General features: G+C 43.9%; 3 protein-coding genes across 3 annotated transcripts in view; 2 read left to right on the top strand and 1 right to left on the bottom strand.

The window, feature by feature from the left end:
* LNX2 (ligand of numb-protein X 2) overlaps positions 1 to 13,055 on the bottom strand; it is an 85,849-nt gene extending 72,794 nt beyond the window's left edge. Inside the window, exon 1 of the mRNA XM_067713628.1 lies at positions 12,829 to 13,055. The gene's annotated coding sequence lies outside the window, so the exon portion shown is untranslated. The remainder of the gene's footprint in view (positions 1 to 12,828) is intronic.
* Positions 13,056 to 14,359: 1,304 nt separating this feature from the next.
* Positions 14,360 to 15,969, top strand: LOC137211296 (DNA-directed RNA polymerases I and III subunit RPAC2). The gene is made up of 2 exons (XM_067713629.1): positions 14,360 to 14,493; positions 15,396 to 15,969. The coding sequence occupies exons 1-2, from the start codon at positions 14,468 to 14,470 to the stop codon at positions 15,769 to 15,771; spliced, it is 402 nt and encodes a 133-aa protein (XP_067569730.1). The 5' UTR covers positions 14,360 to 14,467; the 3' UTR covers positions 15,772 to 15,969.
* LOC137211297 (protein POLR1D-like) overlaps positions 14,360 to 21,945 on the top strand; it is a 41,717-nt gene continuing 34,131 nt past the window's right edge. Inside the window, exon 1 of the mRNA XM_067713630.1 lies at positions 14,360 to 14,493. Coding sequence (XP_067569731.1) covers positions 14,468 to 14,493 — 26 coding nt within the window. The 5' untranslated portion in view covers positions 14,360 to 14,467. The remainder of the gene's footprint in view (positions 14,494 to 21,945) is intronic.

Raw genomic sequence — 21,945 nt, 5'->3', positions numbered from 1 at the left:
AACTGATGAACACTGTAAAACGCACCAAGACATTTCAAATCAGCAAGCAGATTTGTTAAACAAGTAATTTTTAATTCAGCATAATTTTTACTATAATATTCCCTAATAACCAAGTTTTTTAGCAAAATGTAGAATGTAACAAACAGCTATTCTTCCATGCTTGTACTATATTTGCCAGATCAAAGGAAATTAGAAAATTCTCCATTTTCTCTTAAGTCATCATAAAGATGACTAAATTTGTTTTTTTAAGATGACCAAATTTTTATTATGTTCAGCATTCCCTTTAAAAAAGGAATAAGCAAGAGGGTCATGATTTGTAGTTTAAAAAAAAGTTCAAATAATCTTTTTTTTTCTATAATCATATTCAACAGAGAAAACCTCTGCGTGGTAATATTTACATGTTCTTCAAGAGAAACAATTTTTTTAAGGTAATATAAACCAGCAAACAAAAGACGACTAAGTTAAATTTCAAAAAGACTAGCAACTTAACACAAATTTTGAGCTAATTTAAATCAAAGCACAGAACTGTATGGTTTAAAATATCTGTCTATACAGATACATACATAAGTGTATATGCACAAAGCATGCCTAGAAGGATATACAAAAAACTCCTAATGGTAGTCAACTCTGGAGCAGCTGGGTGGCTAGAAAAAAGGTGTGCAAGTCTCACTTTCATTAATTATCTATTTGTACAGACTGACTTTTATGTGCATGGGGGTATACCATAGTGGAAGCACACACAAAAGGAAATAAAATAGGAGGTAGAAATTCTAGCAGCCAAGCTTGGTTCTCACATACATGAAATTAAAAAGCTAAGCGAGGTCTTCCCTGGTGGCGCAGTGGCTGAGAGTCCACCTGCCGATGCAGGGGACGCGGGGTTCGTGCCCCGGTCCGGGAAGATCCCACGTGCCGCGGAGCAGCTGGGCCCGTGGGCCATGGCCGCTGAGCCTGCGCGTCCGGAGCCTGTGCTCCGCGACAGGAGAGGCCACAGCGGTGAGAGGCCCGCGTACAGCAAAAAAAAAAAAAAAGCTAAGCGAACAAACAAGATGTCCACATCAAAAAACAATTTTGTGGAGCACTAGAAATAAAGTAGTATGCCCAAGACCATGCTTTTTCTTCACTGCTTCATCTGTTCAAAAATAATTAGGTAAAACACAAGCCTAAATATTAAGATCATATTTATCTACAAAGTGACTTCATACTCTAAAAAAGGGAGAAATGCGGTTACTGCTGCATAATAAGAATCTTTTTTCAGTACATATAACATAGTTTTATACCTATTCTATTCATACTCTTTGAAATGTCCAGGGTTGGAACACTTTTCTAAGAATCAATTTAACATACAGCTGTAATAACACGAGCAGATACAGACAAATTTGTGTTTTCTTGTATATACTTTCATTACCGCTGCTCAAGGGAAATCTGCTATTGCATTCTGTTTCTAAAAATGCACTACAATGTCAACTGATGAGTCATGGGTCACACTCCAAATTCTTACGTACCAAAGAAAGCAGGATACAAAAGTCCTACACATCAATTGTAAAGACTGTCTAATCAGCTGAGTTACAAATCAAGAGCTCTTCATAAGGTGAGATAGATGATAGTTTTTTGAAAAGACGTGAGAAAATTTAAAATAAAACTGTAAGGATTGATAAAATCATTTTCCCTTGGTCCTTCTTCTAATAACTGGTAGGTCTTTGTTTTTCTTAATTCAGAACATACGAATAGTAAGTACTGTTAAGATACTGACAGGTACAAAGTCTCAGCTTCATGCAAAGCCAAATTATCTGAGAAATGATTTTATGGATGCCTGGCTTCTCTTCCTTCCTTCCTACTTTTGCTATTTAGTCATTTCACTGAGTAAGAAATCTCCAGGAGAGGGTACGAAAGGGCAAGAAACAGAGATGGCACTATTTGTGTCTTTCTGGCAGTGTTAGCTAAAAGTTTTCCTGGTGAAGAAGGCAAGCTAATAGCTGAATCTGAGGACCAGCTGTAGATTTTAGTCATCGGTAAACAGATCACTGAGATCTGACATTGTCATTTTCTTCCTACCGTTTGCCATTACCCTTCTCAATTATCTGCTCGCCTGCCCCCATCAGCATGTAAACTCCATAAGCACAGGGATCCCACTTGTCTTGTTCACTGAAGAATCTCACCATCTAGAACAGTGCCTGGCGTATAACAGACATTCAATAAATATCCAGCGGGAGAAAAGACACATAATTATTACTTAGCTATCTCGGACCGGCACAATTGTAAAACTGCTGAAATTTCTTTTCTCTTGAGACTCCTCTTTACCTACAATTTATAATAATAATTGTTAATTTTTGCCTTGCCACAGAGCTCTCTATGCTTATGCTTTACCATTTAAATATCATATTTGTATCAAAATATAGTAATTGTAATGAAACTGTAATCTGATTTATCTCAATTTCTGATTTTTTCAATTTTCTATTAAAAAGTAGAAAGATATTCTTTAAGATGAAGATGTCACTTTAAAACTTTATTACTTTAAAACTGAATTAGAAATATTACTAAGACTATTAAGCGTTATCTCCCAGATCGATATCTTTCCATAAATCCTAGTATACTTTGAGAGTAATTTCTTTGTTTTTTATTAACAGAGCAATTTTGTTTTCAAAAGCTTCAAGTAACCAACAGAGTAATTCTTTATGGACAGTAAAGAATGCTGTACTATGCCTAAGCATTTTAAGAGCTACTTAATGGTCTACTTTGATTTCCTCCAGGACCAGGTTTGATTTACTGCCTGTGAATCCAAACTATAAATAACGAAAATTAAGTCACATTGTCACAGTTAGAAAGACTAAAATCACACTGAGCAACTTTATAACATGTAAACCTTTTATAAGAAAAAAAGTTAGGGGACTTCCCTGGTGGCATAGTGGTTAAGAATCTGCCTGCCAATGCAGGGGACATGGGTTCGAGCCCTAGTCTGGGAAGATCCCACATGCCGTGGAGCAACTAAGCCCGTGTGCCACAACTACTGAGCCCACGTGCCACAACTACTGAAGCCCGCGCGCCTAGAGCCCGTGCTCCACAACAACAGAAGCCACTGCAATGAGAAGTGCGCGCACCACAATGAAGAGCTGCCCCCTCTCGCCACAAGAGATAGCCCGCGCACAGCAACGAAGACCCAACGCAGCCAAAAATAAAGCAACAAAAAAGTCAACTGAAAACTTTCAAAAGTTAGTTGAAAGCTGAGATTGTATCATCCTTCTGTATCCTACAAAATGGATTCATTAAAAAAAATTTTAGTCCTTTGTGTAAATAGCTACCATACCATTAAAACTCACCATCCAGACTCACAGAATAAATCCTGAATGCTTTATTAATATACCTTCAAAGGTGGACAAATCATTCAAATATGCTGCAAATATGCTCCACACACCTGGAAAAAGAACAAGTCAGAGACCGAGAAAAATTACATCTATTTTTACCAAACTCTGTAATTAGTCTATTGGAGTATCAGTTAATGTATCTCATCTATAACAAAAGCACAGAGCCTAAAATTAGAGAAATTAATGAGATTGATAAATATTTCATATGAGATCTAATTGCTCTGGATATTTCTGAAATTTTACTAAATGGCCCTGACAGAACGGTCTTAAAAGGCAGACTACTGACTGCGCACAGTACGTATTTAGTAGGAAAGACACAGGATGCAACCATATGCAGTCTGATACCTGGCTTCTCCCCAGTCACCTTATTTTTTAGCTTCAGCTAGCCCTAGATTACTGACCGTTTCCATACTGGTGTCTCACAACTGTAAGAAACAAAAAGGGAAGAGAAATTCACACTAGAATATGTTACAGTTGACCCTTGAATAATGAGCGGGCTGGGGTGCCAATGTTCCCCCCACCGCTGCAGTTGAAAATCCGTTAAACTTTGAGGAGGGCCCTGGCTATCTGTGGTTCCCTAACTGCAGGCCGAGTAGTACTGTAGCACTATTTATCGAAAAGGAAAATCCATATATAAGTGGGCACACAGAGTTCAAACCCCTGTTGTTCAAGGATCACCGGTAAGAAGCACCATTTGAGAACTGTGTCCTTAAGCAATGTCATCCATCCCCCCCAAACTAAAACTACTCCATGTATTTCAGAACTTTCCCTCTTATTTACATAAGGTCTCAGAAATATGTTCAAAATATTTTGTTTGGACCCTTACTTACATCATATCTAAAATTTGACTCAAATGCATTTAAGAAACGATAAAACTCCTAGAACAAAATATAGGGAGAAAGTTTCATGACATTGGATTTGGCAGAGATTTCTTGAATAGGAGACCAAAAGCACAGGCAACAAAAGCAAAAATAGACAAATGATGGGACTATATCAAACTCAAAAACTTCTGCACATCAAAGGACACAATGAAGTGAAAAGGCAACCTAAGGAATGGGAGAAAATAGTTGCAAATAATATATCTGATAAAGGGATAATATCCAAAATATATAAAGAATGCCTACAAATCAACAACAAAAATCAAATAACCCAGTTTAAAAATGGGCCAAAGACTTGAATAGAACCCAAAGATGATGTACAAGTGGTCAACAAGCATAACGAGAAGATGCTCAACATCACTCATCACCAGAGAAACACAAATCAAAACCACAATAAGATATCACTACATACCTGGTAAGATGGCTACTATCAAAAAAGAGGGAATAACAACGCTGGTGAGGATGCAGAGAAACCGGAACCCTTGAGTACTGTAAAATGGTGCAGCAGCTATGGAAAACAGTATAGGGGTTTTCTAAAGAAATTAAGAGTAGAACTACCACATGATCCAGCAATCCCCCTTCTGGGATTGAAAGACCTGGGATCCAGAAGAATTGAAAGCAGACCTTCAAAGAGATATCTGCACACTCACATTCACTGCAGCACTATTCACAATAGCCAAGAGGGAGAAGCAACAACCCACATGTCCATCAACAGATGAATGGATAAACAAAATGTGTCATATACATACAGTGGAATATTCAACCTTTAAAAGGAAGAAAATCCTGTCACATACTACAGCATGGATGAATCGTGAGGTCATTATACTACACTAAGTGAAATAAGCCACTCACAAAAAGACAAGTACTATGTGGTTCTAACTATATGAGGTATCTAAAGTACCCAAATCCACATAAACAGAAAATAGAACGATGGTTCCCAGAGGCAAAGGGGAGGGGAAATGGGGAGCTGTTGTTACGCGTAGAGTTTTAGTTCTGCAAGATGAAAAAGTTCTGGAGATCTGTTATACAACGATGTGAATATACTTAATACTACTTAACTATGCACTTCCAAGTGGTTAAGATGGTAAATTTTATGAGATATGTTTTTTACCACAATAAAAACTGAAGCAGTATAAAATATTTTTGTTAAATTATTATTATTTTGATAAGATTCCTTTTACTTTACCCACTGGAAATGTAGCATCTGCACTGAGATAGGCTACACGTGTAAAATACAGTTGAGCCTTAAACAACACAAGTTTGAACCGCGTGGGTCCACTTATACACAGATTGTTTTCAATAGTAAGTACTATGGTACTACATGGTCTGCATTTGGTCGAATCACCAGATAGAGAGGAACTGTGGACAAGGAGGGCCGACTCTAAGTTATCTGTGGAGTTTCAACTGCCTGGGAGGGTCAGTGCCCTTAATCCCCATGTTGTTCAAGCGTCAGTCGACTGTATAACCAGATTTCAAACACGTAATATGAAAAAAGTCAAATATCTTGTTAATAATTTTGTATTGACTACCTATTAATACATTTTGAATATACTGCTTTCAATAAAATATTCAACTTTAAAATTATTTTGTCATGCTTTAAGAACAGTAACTAGAGGGGCTGCGGGGTCAACGGAGCTTTGTTTTATGAGTCTGGGACTGGAGCATACTTACAGGTGAAAAAGCCAGCAGGGAGACAGATTAAATACAGAAGGCAGTTAACTGATGAAGCTCTCCTAAGAGACTCTGAAGGATGGGATCAAGGGCACACGTGGAAAAATGAGCCTTTAACAGACCTGAGACTTACCTAGACAAGCTGGGAAGGGGAGGGACAGAAATCTGCTAAATCAAATCAGATCCTCATGAACTGACCAGATTATCTGCAGGCTGTAGAAGTGGGGGATTGATAAAGAGTTTGTGAATGACGATGGTCTAGAATAATCCATAAGTGAGACAAGAACAAACCCTGATTAGGGCCAACAAGGCCCACATGACCGGCCCTGTCTACCTCCCAGACCCCATCTCACACCACTCTTCCCCAGCTCTCTCCCACCCACCTCTTCACCCTCCTGCAAAGTGCAATCCCCACCTCTGACTGCTTCGCCTCAGAAGAGTTTACCTGTATGACACCTACTCAACCAGATACCTGTTTCAAAGACAACTTCCTCAGGGCGGGTTCAGCAACACCCAGCTCCCCAGAGACTAGGTTAGTTCCCTTTGTTATACCCCAGACAACACCCCGTGCCACTGCTACCCAACAGAAACAGAATGTGAACCACACGCACCATTTTAAATGTTCTAGTAGCCAAGTGAATGAACTATTTTTAATATTTTATTTAATCCAACATATCCAGGATATCACCATTTCAACATGTAATCCATATACAAAAATTATTGAGCTATTTTATCCTTTTTGATACTAAGTCTTCAAAATCTGGCGTGTAGTGACACAGCGCATCTCAATTCAGACCACGCACATTTCACGAGCCACAAGTGCAGGTGACTACAGCACAGCCCTACACTATTTCTTCAAAGCAGTGACCGCACTTTATAACTATAATGTGTGCTATTATCTGATGAATGTCTATCTCCTCTAGAATGTAAGCTCTATGAGGATACCTCTGCCTGCCGAATTCTTAGCTCAGCGTCAGAGCACTCAGTAGATGCCAAATAAACATAACTGACGGAGGGGAGTGCAGGGGACGGGTTGTTTGAGAGGTGATGCCCTGCACTGAGGGCCTGGCTTTCTAACAGCGTTGCCAAAGCAACTCAAGGAGAAGCAGTTAATCCAGCAGGGTCGTTATCTGGCAGGCACTGAACAAAAGCAAGTTCAAGAGAAGCAAGGTGCCAGTGAAAGCATATAGATTCCACAGATGTTAATACAACAGAGAACGGGAGGTGGGGTGGAATACAGGGATTGGCAAACCATCTCTGCCCAGAGGAAGGGCACCAAAAGAGCACTTGTGGGTGTGAGAGAGCTGGAAGGACAGGCTAGGAGGCTGCAGTCAGAGAACAGGGTACATAAACATAAGGTCTCTAATGCGGAAAACAGGGTGGAATGTCAAAATACAGTGGAAGTGAAGGCCATGGAGTTGGGGAGCCAGGTATTAGAAGTCAGAGGTATTCGTCAACCTGCTTTGAATTGATGTGAGGCGGCCACAGTGGGCGGCAGCTTGAAGCAGGATCTCAGTTCCCAGAGCGGGACTCAAACCCAGACCTGGGCAGTGAAAGCACCAAATCCTAACCACTCGACCACCAGGCACTAGTGGCTAGAAGCAGGGCCTTGGCTCTTGTCTCCTTTGTAAAAAGAATTTTAGCAAAGAGACAGAAAATAGTGAAACAGGTGTTTATTAGAAAAGCAGACACATGGGCAGGCTCAGAGAAAGAGTCACATGCTTTTGGGGTGGCTTAAATTGCTTATATAGGGGCAGTTTTCCAGGTCTTTGTTTTCCTCTGGCCAATCATCTTGCTTCCATCCCATACTTGGTCTGACTCAGGGCCCTCCCCCGTATGCTCGTGTATCTTTTAGCCAAGATGGATTCCAGCGTGAGGGTCTCTGGGAGGTTGGCAGGACAGATTATGGGCTACTGTCCCCTCCCCTGAGGACCCCTTCTGTGCAAGTGCAGTGTGGGAGGTCGCCTTGACCCCAAGAATGAGAAATATGTGGCCTCCTGACCTAAGCAGGGCTTAGTCCCTCTTTGCTCCTGCCATTACCGTTATCTCGAAGGGTCCACAGGAGACAAAGTCCATTCGCTTACCCTGTTCCGTTATTATCTTTGTCTCAAAGAGTCAACAGGAGACTAGTCGTAAATGTCTAACCTGGGGCCCATCTACCTCTTGCCTCGGAATGATTAACTCCACGACTGAATGTCTTTTAAGATTTTAAGTTCTCCAAGGGCAGAGAATCTTTTCTGTCCCTCACAGCCAGCCCAGTGTTGATCACATCACGTATGCTGCTTGCTGAATACAATTAAATTGAAAGTCAAACTGCAAACATTAAAATCATGTGGAAGAAAAGTGGAAATAGTCACAATAAAACAATGAAAAAAGATATAAGTGAAGGACTCCAATTTACTGGTTCAATAAATATGTAGTTTAACTGAACAGGATTAAGAACTTTGATGAAGGATTAATTTTTAATACTGGTAGCCAAAATCCCAACTTTGGGGGGTGAGTGGGGGAAGGGGTATAAATACATACCAGACTCACTTTATTTTTACCTATAAAACAAAGTAATAACCAACAGAGCCTTTGGAAGCTTTACTAAAGCCAAGTACACCTTGTTTTAGTAACATATATATCCTCATAACTTGGTTATGAACATTTTTTACAATGGCCCCCATTATACACTTTAGGGCAATTTGTTATTTAAAAGAACTCTAAGATTACTCTTTCAATAGAGGAAAAAATTAAACCATCATTTGTTCACATACAAGTGGTATGCTTTTTAAGTGGACACATGATAGTTTATAATATACTCATCTATATAAAGAAGCACAGAAACACACGATATATGTAATTCCTACAGTATACCTGTATATATACATAGTACGTAAAGTTTTATTTGCCTATCCCTATTTTCCACACTTGTTTCTATTTCTCATTTCTCCTTCCCAGTCCAATTCTGAGAAAAAAAAATTTCCCCTACATAATTTCTCCACCGAGGGATCCTGATTATCAGAAGTAATAGTATTAAATCTCAAGGCTGGGAAGATAGAGGCATAAACTATGCTCGACCCTCTCTGCCCACACCACTTCTTCTATTCCTATCTTTTCAGCTTTTCTTATCAATCTCTTATCTGCTCTGGAGTTTTGCTAATAAGAGGACAAAGTTATGACACATCTGTCATCAGTTTAACTCTGAACAAAGCAATATCCCTACATAAGCCTGTTCCTCCCTACTACACCCCACAACTTTCACAGTAAAGGGGGGAAAAGGAGGGAATCATGCAAGTAACTATAGCAGCTGGCATTAAAATCACTGAATCTTAATAGCTATAAATTCGGTTACAGTTCCGGTATCTTCCTACAAGAACATGAAATACTTTAAGCTTCTTTGCTGGTTCAAATCCCTTTTTTGTTTTCCCTCTGACCAGTGATTGCTCCAAAGATTTCAATAAGTCTGTGGGCCAAGACAGATCAAAGCCAATGGATCCAATTCATTTATTCATGCATACATTAATATTTATGGTTCTAGTACTTGGGGACTCTCCTTCGGTGAGCAAATCAGGATCCTTGCTCTTATGAAGCATACATTCTGAAGGACAGAGCCTACAATACCTGCCTCTTTAAAAGCATACTAACTAGATGCATTTATCACCAGAACGTATATCATGAACATTTGCTTCTTAAAAAACTCCTCTTAACAACTTCTCATCAGTTAATACACAAAATAGCCATTTCTTCTATCCAACCAACCAAACAACTTACATAATCACAGATTTTTCTACTCTTTTGTACTTTCTGAGGAAAAGAGACATGACAGGAAAGCTAAAGGGGATTTATTTTGTAAATCTCCCAGGCCCCTTAACAGGGTCATTTGAGGCCTGGCTAAGTCTTCTACAACTATAATTTTACATGAAGATATACACAGATATACATAACGTATTATATATACATATATATATATTTTAGAACCAACATTACTTCCTAAGTAAACCTATGAAATGAGAACTTTGATTCTTCTAGAAACCTTGGATTTTGCATAGGAAGGTGGGCCTAGAGTGAACTTTAGCCCCATAAACAGGAAGAGTTAAATGGCTCTGCATAACAAAATTAAAAAGTACTTGGATTTTGGGGGTGCGATCAGCAAGGAGAAGAGGAGGGGGAGAAGGGCATAGAGCCAACCTGATTACAGGAGCCTGGAGTTCCCTTGTGATGGTGGCCAAAATGCATTTTAAGGCTAGGGATGCCCAATATCCGACACCAACACTCCTGGCACTGCCATATGTAAACCTCTTCTCTGTCCCCCTTCCCCCAAATCTTCCCTAAAGCTGACCACACCCACAACGGCTTTATGTGAACTCTTGTTTTTCTTTTCCATTCTTTCCTAGCTCCTGCCAGACACATCCAACAACTGCATCACAGACTTCTCAATCACCCATGAGCACCTCAATGGGTTGGTCCAAAACTATCTTCCTTTCCCTATTCCTACCACCAATTGTTTTTAACTCTTCCTTCTCATAACTTCCAGCATTCCGCTGGCTCGTTGATGTTATCATCACAATAGGAACAGCTAATATTTATTAAGCACGTGTAATGTGCCAGGTACTCGCCAAGGGCATTACATGCCTAATTTCATTTGATCCTCAACCCTACTAGACAAGTACATCATTTTCTAAATGTTAGGGAACCAAAGTTCAGTTAGGATAGTAATTCTAAGGGTAAGTGATGGAATTCAATCCCTGTTCACAGCCACCTTAACCAGTATACTCCAATGCCCTCAAGTCAAAAAACCTAGGAATCACCCCTCTCTCATTAATCATATGCAGTCACTTACCTAATCCAACCAATCACACCTCCCAAGGGCCGCACCATCTCTACTTCCACTGCCCTCACGCAGAATAACAACGAGCATCTACCAAGTTCTTCCTATGCGCCAAGCACTATTCTAAGTAGCATACATGTTTTTCAAGTTTTATCCCCCAAACCCTACGAGACGAAGAACCTAAGGAAGAAAGAGGTTACATAATGAGCGACAGAGCCAGATTCAAACCCAGATAACGTGAATCGAAAAGTGCTGAGCACTTAAACCCTACAGTATAACAGCTCCTGCTCCGTCTCCCTACTTCCCATCTGGACCCTCACCATCCTCCAGACTGCCACAGTTATCCTTCTGGAACGCACATGTTATCATGACATTCTCCTACTTACAATTAGCAGCTCTGTATTCACTGACTGGATAAAGCCCAAATTTCTTAATGCGGCATACAAAATCCTTCATGTTTCTGTTCAAGTCAGTTCAATAAATATTTGAGTGCCCTCTGTAAGCAAGGCAAAGTGCTAAGTGCTCGGAAATGAATAATACACCAGGCCCTGGCCACGACTCCAACCCCAGACACTGTGTGCTTCAGCCAGAGGAACCATATGCAGCTCTCATAAAGCAACACCGTGCACGCCAGCCCCTTTGCCTAGAATGAAAATCTCTCAGCAATTGGAAGTGCCTGTGTGAGGTCTTCCTTAACAAGCTCCAGGCAGAAATGCTCCCACATTTAAGTTCCCACAGCACCTGTTCAAATTGCTTTCAGGTAGCTGGTACACCATGAGCCAGTTCAGGGCAAGAGCTGACCTCTGCCATCCACGCCCGGCACACAGAAGACACCCATTTGCTAGATGAATAAATAATGAAAACTGTATAACCCGATGAGAAAAAGAGAGGAACAAGTTACAGAATTATGACTGCTAACACACAGGTGGGACAAATTAAAAGCACTGTTACTCTACTTCGGTTCCGAGTTGGCCTACATTTTACCCCTATGGGAAAACTCATGTGTGGGACTTGGACAAGCTAAAAAGGCAAAACTTTTGTTATTCGTGGCTCAAGAAAGCTCTGACAGGCCAAAAAGGATACAAGATCAAAGTCCATTTTCTAAAGGGGCGTGGAGATGGGAATCAAATCTATCCAAGGAAATAAAATTGACCTACTGAGATCAACTTTATCAGTGCTGCGTCACAGTACAAGCAAGAAAAAAAGTAAATAAATAAAAATCAAAATCTGTCCTGGGACGAAAGCCAATCTACAGATAAGTACCACTGCTGCAAGAATGTGAAATTCTTAAAGTGAAGACAGTTCCAGTCAACCGGAGCTCACAACTGTTTCCTCCTCCTGAACCGCCGCTGCTTTTCATTCAATTTCGTCTCTGTGATTTAAAAAGAAAACAGCTACACAGTTAAGGCCACGCATGAGTGTACTGTAGCTCCTGGCAGATACGAACGTCCTAATTCATAACCTTAAATGTACACAGAAACATCAGAAGAAACACTACATCTAAGTGGAAAGTCCTTCGTCTAAAACAGGGCATGAAGCTCTGAAAAGCGAGTGATGTCTTTCCTGGATGGTGCTGTGGGTGCGACTGCTTCCAAATCAAGATCCGAATTTTGAAATTCCTCCCTCGAAGACGTCAAATCTCTCTCCCACCCTCTCCAGTCTAAAGGGAAGGGTGAGAATTCACAGGCAACAGGCTGGGACCGAGGGTATGATCTCTCCCCACTCCTTTGCAGGGAACAAGACCGAGATAAGGCAGCTGGCGGCACTCTCATTCACGGCAACATACACGCAGGGAACAGAAAACTCATCCCCACTTCTCCCCTCCCTAAAATTGGAGCAAGCGACGCAAAGACCGGCGAGACGGTGGCCGGAACCACCAAACGGTAACAACGGCAGGCACCCGGCGCCGGCAGCCCGCGCCCTCCTCCCCGGACCAGCGCGGCGGCCCCACACCGGTCCGCGTCCCCGCAGCCCGGCCGGGCGAGGAGAGCGCGGAAGACGCCGCGGCGCCGCTCCGGCCGCCCCACACCCCACGCCGCCCGCACCTGAGGCGCGGCCGGACCCGCGAGCCGGCGCAGAGCGAGGCGGGCAAGGCAAAGTTACTCACCGGGGGAGCGCGCCTGCCCGGGCACGCCCGGCTCCCAGCGCCGCAGCCCAGCGTCTGCTCCGCTTCCGTGGCCCGCTGAAGGAGCGCGGGGCCGGCCGGCCTCCGCTCCGCCGGGAATCGCCGCCGCCGCCGCCGCCGATTTCCTGGCAAGAAGCAAACTCTGGCCAAGACTTCACTTCTCAACCGCCCCTGCTGCCTTCCCGCAGGCGAACGCCAGGGCCGAGCCGCGCAACCCGACACGCACCCGAGCCAATCGGCGACAGCATAGGGCGGGAGGAGCGGGCCAGAGGGAGGCTCCGCCTATCCGAGAGCTCGGGGGGCGGGCCAGGCCTGGGCCGTCACTAGGAGTTAGAGTGAGCCCGCACCGCCCCTAGCCGCCCGCCCTCCCCCACCCCTCGGCTGTACACGCAGCCCGCCTGATTTGCCCGCGCTCGGGAAGTGCCTCTTGCGCTCACCGCCGACGGCGGGAGGAGAGGGGAACAGCTGGGGGAGGTGGTGAACATCTAGGGGATCGGGGGTGGGGTGAGGAGAAGAGGTGGCGCAGGAAGACAGAACTGTGGGCGTGTCGGGTGGGAGGACTGCGGGGGTCGGAGGTAGGGACCGGGGCTGTCCGGGGTGATGGGGGCGAGGGGAGCAGGACCACCAGGAGGGGAGAGGGTTATTGGCGAAGAAGAACACCTGAGGGGACCGAGAGCGGAGAGGTACGAAGGGAGAAGGAGGGCGGAGAGCGAGTCTGGGTGGTGAAAGGTTGCCGAGGCGGGGGCAGGGGCACCTGAGAACAAAGGTGAGCGGGAGGTTCCGCAGGTGAGGAGGCTTAAGAGGCCAAAAGGGTAAAGGGAAAAGGACGTCCGAAGCGAGGCAGGACATACTCCAGGGGTAGAAGGAGATCCTAGAAAAGATGGGGAGTGGGGACAGTTTCCTTCCAAACTCTCACTCCTCCCCTCCCCCCAAAGATAAAAAACAAACGCTTGTCCTTTGACCCAGTTGACCTGTGCAGCTGCAAGATCCCAGAGGAGACAAATACCGTGTTACACCCATGCTATTCTGTGGTGAAATTCTTCAAAGTGTGTTGCTCAACTATAGTGTAAGTCTGTCGTGCCATGAACGCCCCCGTCCCCGGGAGGCGAGGTCCTTCCTGGGATTAATCCCGTCACCCACCGAGCCAGCAGCAAGTCAGAAAGAGGCCCGATCCTGGCACCGAGAAGGAAGGTGATCTGAGGGCGGCAAGTAAGGCCCCGCCCCCTTCGCCATCACCTGGAGGGAAGGTGCCAAGGGCTGAGCTCCGGCGCCCACTGGCCGGTCTCGGCCTCGGGGCGGGGCAGGAGCCCGACCGCACCAGTCTCCCGACTAGCTCTGCGGGCCGACTCGCTCGGGAGCGCAGGTGAACCGCTCAGGCCTGGCCGCCGCCCTCCGCGCGCCGGGGGCGGGGCCCGTGGGCGAGGCTCCGAGGCGGAGCCTCCACGCCCCGCCCAGTGGCCGGGCCCTGCCGCGCCGCTGCGGCTCCTCCTTCCTCCTTCCTCCTTCCGTCCGCGCTCCTCCCGTCAGTCCTTCCTTCCTGCGGCGCCTGCTCGCTTCGAGGTATGGGGCAGCGCCTCCGGCCCGTCAGCACCACCTGAGGATCCCGGAAGTCGCCCCCGCCATGGAAGACGACCAGGAGCTGGAGAGGTAACGGCCGAGGAAGGGGACGGGAGGAGCTGGCTGCGCCCTGCGCCGGGAGCCCGCGGCCGACCGGGGCCTTAGCCTCCGCGGCCCGGCCTGGCCGCGAGGGCCTGGCTGGGAGGACAGTCGAGGAGGGAGCAGTGGGCGCCAGGGCGGGGAGAGGGGCCCCGATCGGGAAGGGAGGGGGGGACACCTGGGTTGCTTGAGTGGAGACTCTCAGTACACTCGATATCAAGGAGGGAACACGAGTTGTGAGACCAGAGTTAAGCTCCCTAACTGCCCACCCCCATTTGGAACAGGAAGAGCAAATAAAGCTAACGTGCACCAGGCCACTGTTCCCCGAGCGATGGGGGTGGTGTGTTGGTCGGGCCCAAGTCCCTCCTCTGTGCCGAGCGCTAATTGATCCACTCTGTGCGCTGAGCGCTTTCTCCCTCATGCTTGGTGCTCTTCTCAGACTTTCCATTCTAATTTCCTTACCTCCTGCAAACGGAAGCCCTAGTTGGCCCTGCACGTTGATGATCTTTAGTTTCTATTTTTATTATAATCTGCGCTTTTCCATGCCTTTCAACTTCCTTTTCATCCTTTAGCAAGGCCCACCCTATTCTAATCCTATTCCTTTCTTGTGAGCCTACCAAAAGAAAATTTTAGCAAACTTTTTTGTTTTAAGGACACTCCCCTTGTGGCCATGTGGACGGCCAAATGGAAGAGGGAGAAATTGGAGGCAATAAATTATTGACTGCTAGAATACGTGGAGGCAGGAAGATAATAAGGGCTAATGCTAATCGTTCTGTGTAATTGGAGTGCATTAGAGTAATAACGTGTTGATATTGTGATACAGTAGATGAAAAAAAGCTAGTTACAAAACCGTATTCAGTGTGATCTCATTTTTATAAAAAATATGTGTGTAGAAAAATATCTGGATTGAAGACCCCAATGGCTGAAGGCGAGAGGAAGACAGCCCTGGAAATGGTCCAGGCAGCTGGGACAGATAGACACTGTGTGACATTTGTATTGCACGAGGAGGACCATACCCTAGGAAATTCTCTTCGTTACATGATCATGAAGAACCCGGAAGTGGAGTTTTGTGGTTATACTACAACCCATCCTTCAGAGAGCAAAATTAATTTGCGCATACAGACTCGAGGTGCCCTTCCAGCTGTTGAGCCCTTTCAGAGAGGCCTGACTGAGCTCATGAATGTCTGCCAGCATGTGCTTGACAAGTTTGAGGCCAGCATAAAGGAATATAAGGATCAAAAAGCCAGCAGAAATGAAGCCACATTCTAGTCCCTTATGCACTATACAGGGAGGACTGACCACTAGGATATTCTATTCGTGCTCTTGCAAAACCCAGAAGTAAACGTTTGTGATTACATGATCTGTCCTGCAGAGAGGCCTGCTTCTAGCTCTTAACCCATTTCAGCTGTTGGAGTCCCTGCAAGAAACTGTATTCTTCTAATAAATTCCCTCTTTTATTTAAACTGATTTGAGTGGTTCTTGTTCCTTTGTCCTCGGGGTTGACTATTTTAGGTTTTTGTGGGGTTTTTTTTTTTCTTTTAATTGAACCAACATTGAAAGTGAGGAAACTATGAGATAATCAGAGGCCTAGACAAGGACTTTGATCAAGGGAATTGAAAGGAATGTGTATGCACACCTGTGATTGGGGGCGAGGGAGAGATGCAATAGAGCATGAGCCCAGATAGGCTGTGGATAGTCTAGACAAGAAAGGTGGGAGTGAAGGGAGGACTTGGCCTCTTCCTAGATGTTTTTAGTAATTCATGAGACAACTGCATCCTTTGCTATGATTGGTAGATTGGGCAAGGGTGGGAAATAATTTGAAAGAATTGTGAGAATTCTGGTTTCACGTGAGAATGTTAGGTGGTATCAGGCTCCATCTTTATGGTAGCATTTATAAGACAGATACCAGTTCAGTGCTCTAATTTCAGGATGCTAATATATTAAAGAAGGAGAAAACTGGGATGACCAGATAATATTTTCAGTCCTTGGGTAGGTATCTCAGTATAGCCCAGGGTTACATTAAAAGGAACAGTATTTGAGAGGAAGTAAGGACAGGGAAGAGGAAACTTGCATGTGGGGAAAATGACTTTTTTGGAAAACCTAAAATATTCCTAAATCACACTTAACAGCTGCCCTATTTACCTCTTCAGCCTTGTGTCTCATACCTGTCCTACCCCCACTTGACTCTTAATTCACCCTAAATATCTGTCAACCTTTGAACCTGAGCACCCCACCCCCCAGTACTCTGAGAGGGGAATCTGCTTTAGGTATGGAAGCAGAGAGGACCTTCCAGAGATTACAGGAAGAGAAGGAGCTGGCAGTGCAAAAAGAAAAAGCATTCTGGGGGAATAGCACTTGCAAAAGTCCTGAAGCAGAACACTGGTGGTTTGAGGAAATAAAGGTCTTGAAAGATGTGCATATCTGTAGCAGGGCCAGCAAGGAGGAGAAGGGCCTACGATATACTCCACGGGAAGAGCTCTGGTGTGGGAAGGACTTTGGGAAGTACAATGGGAAGACATCTGAATAACTGATCACAGCATGTTGTAATGGATTGTAGAGAGGCCAGGGTAGAAGCAGATAAACTGTAAGAGCTGAAGTGGCCTGGAAGGGCCATAAGCTAGTGATGGAGAAAAGATTGTGGATTTGAGATACGTCTGAGAGCCAAACTGGCACAGAATTGGTAGACCTCAGGAATTGGATGTGGAAGGTGAGGAAAGAGAAGGGTGACTCCTATCGAGGTATGGGGCGAAATTACTGACACGGGAAGCCTGGTGGGGGGTTGGGGGGATTGACTGGGAGGTAGAGAAGGTGACTGAAATCCAAAGTCCCCTGTTGAATGAGGTGATCTGTAGACAGGAGCTGGAGGCCATGAAAGAGATTTAAATAGAGAGAAACTTCGTGAGTTCTTGCCATAAGGATGAGGTAAATCCGTAGAAACTGGAGTGTGATTAAGAAGAGGGCTTGGGACTTTTCCCTGGTGGTCCAGTAGTTCAGACTGCACTTCCACTGCAGGGGACAAGGGTTGGATCCCTGATCGGGGAACTAAGATCCCACATGCCGTGTGGCAAGGCCAAAGAATTTTTTTAAAAATTTTAAATAAATAAGAGGGGCCAAGCCAAGCCTTGAATAAGCTCAGTATTTAAAGGTTGGGCAAAAGAGCAACCAATGACGTGGTGGGAAAGTCTGCAGACAGTCGAGCTGTGAAAGCCAAGACTTTCAAAGAGGGGAGAATGATGCATGAGTCACATGAGGACAGAAAAATATGGGTTGGAATTAACGGGGAGGTTGATGGGCAGCTGGCAGCCTTAGTTTAGGGCCTAAAAAGGCTAAGCATTAACACTCGTACAAGAAGAATGGCTTAGTTTGGGTTTTCCAATAATGAAAATATACTGTAGGACGTCGGAGACTAAATTAAGTGGGAGGAGGAATGGATGGGGAAAGATCAAAGTTACGGGGCAGGGACAGGGAGTATTTTCCCAGGGTAATAGTAAGAGAAAGCCAATGTCAGTGTGAGGACATTAGCACTTGCAGATGTAAGGAAGTCCTAAAGGCATAGTGGTAAACAATCAAACACTTGTTTGCCTCTTCTACAATTCTGCCTATGAGTAGTTCGGTGGTGATAGGAAACAGGATTATTTAAATGAAGTTCAATGCCTATGAACCAAGACCTGTCAGGAGATGAAAGCCAAGTTTAATTAGTGGACATAACAGCGTGGAATGGTGATAGTAGACTGGAGTTATCAATAACAGTACACCCACTGGTGGAGATGCACCCACTGGTGGCCACCTGCCACATCTCATGGCTTCATTGCTCCTAGAAGGATTTATTGTCACTGATGATGTGGCATGCAGTCTTGAACCTGTTTAGGGTAGCCATAAACTCAGGAACATACAAAACACCTTGACAAGGCAGACGTGTGAAAGGAAAAAACAGGGCAGGGCAGGCAGGATAACCATGAGTCACTGTGGTGTGGGAGGAATCTTTGCAAAAAGTCTGCAGGAACCTAAGGGAAGGCAGAACTGGTCGATGAAAAAGTGAGGGAGATAGATAAGAATCATACATTTATATAAACTGAAAAAAACTTGATCAGTGTCTGATTTGCTAACAGCATTTCACTCTAAATAAAATATCAATGGTTCAAGCTCAGAAATTCTGTTCAGCTATAAAGTACTGTGCCTTTTAAAGAGCCAGTTATTAAATAAAATGATTTTATATGTCAAAGGCTTTTAATATATAATCATTTGAGTACTTGCCTAGCACTTTCCATTTTCAAAGCACTTTACAAACTATTTATAAATTGCATATAGCTGTGACATCTAAGTGTTCTAATTAGTTGTTATAATGCATAGGGGTCTACAGAATCTCTGTGGAGATGAAAAGGTGTCGACATAGAAAGTGGTCCTATCAGTGTCATTCTGAACCGAAGAGTGTCTTGCATTTCCGGAAATACGAAAGCACACCAAATTCTACGGCCCACCATTCCCCACCCTTCTTTTTTCCCTTAAACATGTTATTAAGACTATAGGTAGACAAAGGTCATCTTTTCCGGTTAGGAAAATTCAGAGTCAGAGACAGTCTTTGTACTATCCTTCAAACTGGGCTTCTAGGCAATTTGCCCAGGTCCACCGGTCTGCTTTCAGGTACTTATTAAGACCCCAAATCCAGCCCTTTTGTGCTCAAATTCTTAACATTGGTTTTTCTTTTGCCATTTGAAAATTTATAAATTACAGTTACTGTATGGTCTGTATTATTTTTTTCATAATGAAATTCCTTCCAAATCTAGATTTTTGGATCTCTGTACAGCACATATGTACCTAGTAGTGGTAACAGTCCTGAGAAATGGTGGACATAAAAGAATATGAGTCTGTCCTAAAAAGCCCTCTGCTTTTGGAGAGGGCAGACAAGAGCTGTACACATGAAAAAGGTATCAGATTGCATTTACGACCAAGTGCCCTGATGTGCAGTGTAGGGTATTATCTGCTGAACACAGAATGGAATTGGCGAGGGACACTCTTGTAGCAAAGATTGTTTCATGCGCACCCACTCTGCCAGCCACTGTCCTGGGCTCTGGAGAGAGAAAACCATCGGGCAGCCTGCCTTCCAGTAATTCATGGAGTACTGAAGTAGGCAAACTTATAAGAGAAATAGTGTTCCAGGATAAATGGTTTCCTTTTTCCCGGTGTAAAGAAGCCATTCGAGATTCTCGAGCTAGGGAATGCCATAAAGGTTTCGCTTTTTTGTCCTACACCTGTGCAGAATGAATGAGTGGAATGAAATGTCGGAAGATAGCTGGGAGTTAGGGGGCATTTGTAACAGTCCAGGTGTAATGTAAGGGGGCACAGTTGTAGGCGTGGAGGTAAAAGGATGGATACTAGAAACCTGCTGGAAAAAAATAACTTGGAGGCAGATTCTCTGTAGGGGTACAGGTGAGAGAGGTGGAGCAGGACCCCACATCCATGCCTTTCACAGCCCTTTGTTTTCCTACCACTCCCTTGCAACCAAAACCAGTAAGCCAGGATTTACCATCTCCTCTCCTAAACCTGTCCTTGATAATAGGAGTCCACCCTTACCACCTTCCCCTACGTGGTGAGAATTCACATCTTTAACAAGGTCGAGACTCCAGGGCTACAGATGTGGAAAGTGGGGGTGGGGAGAGGACATGGGGCAGTGAGCTGACCGGCCCTTGCTGCCCTCTGCCTGCACCAAGTGGCTCTCAAAGGGAGCATCGAATTCATTCATTCGTTTGTTCGGCAAAATCACTGAGACACGCTAGATGCAGGCACGGTTTAGGTACTAGGGGGACAGCAGGGAACAAGTTGCCCCACGTGCAGTCTATTTTCTAACAGCAGAAGTAGGAAACAAGTGTATAAATATCAGAAGTAGAAAACAAACAAGTGTATAAATATATAATGTAATTAAGGTAGTGATGTAAACAGGAAGTAAAAGAATCATGGGGTTTGAGAAGGCACGGAGAGTTTGATTAGTTGAGGAGGGCTTTTCTGAGGAGGTGACATGTGAGCAGGGAAAAGAAAGAGACCAAGGAAAAATGAGAACATGCTAAGAATTTTCTAGAAGATAAACTTAGATTACTGAGCAACGAAAAAAGCAAACTGATGAACCTTTTTAAAGGAATAAACTTTCAGCCTTGTGTGTGTGTAGTTTTTATTAGTGCCTAAATTCATACCATGTGTCTTTAATCTGTATATGTACTTAATAATTATAATAAAGAATTTTGAGTTATTGTGCGGGGCAGTAGGATACTGTAGGAGTTTGGGATTGGCTAATAGATGTATGTGTATTAGGAGAGTTGATCTTACTTTTGTTTTTGGTATTTTTGAAAGAAGCATATCTTTCTTAGAAGCAGAAGTGGTTGTGCCTGGGATCCTGCACATCTTTTCAGGCTAAATAACTGATAACCGCGAGGCAGTATCGTGTAGGAGTTAAGAGCTTGCACTGTCGGAATCACACCGCCTGAGTCTTGGTCTTCGTGCTAGACTGTTTAGCTATGTGACCTTGGACAAGCTGTCTGACCTCTTTGTGCCTGAGATTCTTCATCTGTAAGGTTGGGATAACGATAATACCATATAGGGATGTTGTAACTCTTAATTTAGACAGTATAGTCAAAGTGCTTAGGGCAGTATCAGGCCCATATAGCATGCTCTCAATCAAGGTTAGCTATTAATGTTATTACTATAATATCCTTAATTGTGTCGAACAAGCTGGTTTCATTCATATTTCTTCTAGGTGAAAACTTGAAAACAAAAACCTTAGTGCCCTCTGTTTTTGTTTTGTTTTGTTTTCTCTGGCTAAATGCAGCACTATAATATAAATTTATGGACCCCTGTATGTAAGGTTATCAGTCTGCTACAGCCACTGCTTTTTAAAAAAGATAGTTTAAACTAGCATCCCTAATGTAACTGAATATAGATAAAAATCAAAGATAAATGGATTGTGCTTCTCCTCTTTTCACAAAGAGATTAAGATTCTGATGGAATATTCATAGTCTTCCTCAAACTTCAAGACAAAGGTTAAGTAGGAAGGAAAAGCAAGTTCTATATATAGCACATGGATACCTGGTTGGGTACCAGGTATCTGAATATTGATAGGAGCTCAGGGCTCAAGCTATGTCAGCTAAGTATAAAACTGCCTAAAATAGAATATATTGGTATTTTACCTACTGATTCTCAGTAACTTCCAGGTTTGTTATGTAAGGCTCTTAATAAATGTCAAAAAGAAGAGCTACCTGTGTGCTTTTCTAAGTTTACCATGCTGACTTGGGTCAGACCTCAGAGCAATTGTAGGTAATGCCTCAAACCGATTCTCTCAAAAGGGCTCCTAGAGAAAATCAGGCTGCCCGGAGCATCTGATCGGACAGGGGCTGGACCAGTTGGCTTAACAACACTTTGGGGTTTGCAGGGGTTGTTTTTGGTTTTTCTTTTTTA

The sequence above is a fragment of the Pseudorca crassidens genome, chromosome 18, assembly GCF_039906515.1.
Source record: "Pseudorca crassidens isolate mPseCra1 chromosome 18, mPseCra1.hap1, whole genome shotgun sequence".
In the NCBI taxonomy this organism is placed as follows: domain Eukaryota; kingdom Metazoa; phylum Chordata; class Mammalia; order Artiodactyla; family Delphinidae; genus Pseudorca; species Pseudorca crassidens.
This window is presented reverse-complemented; position numbering and strand designations above follow the sequence as displayed.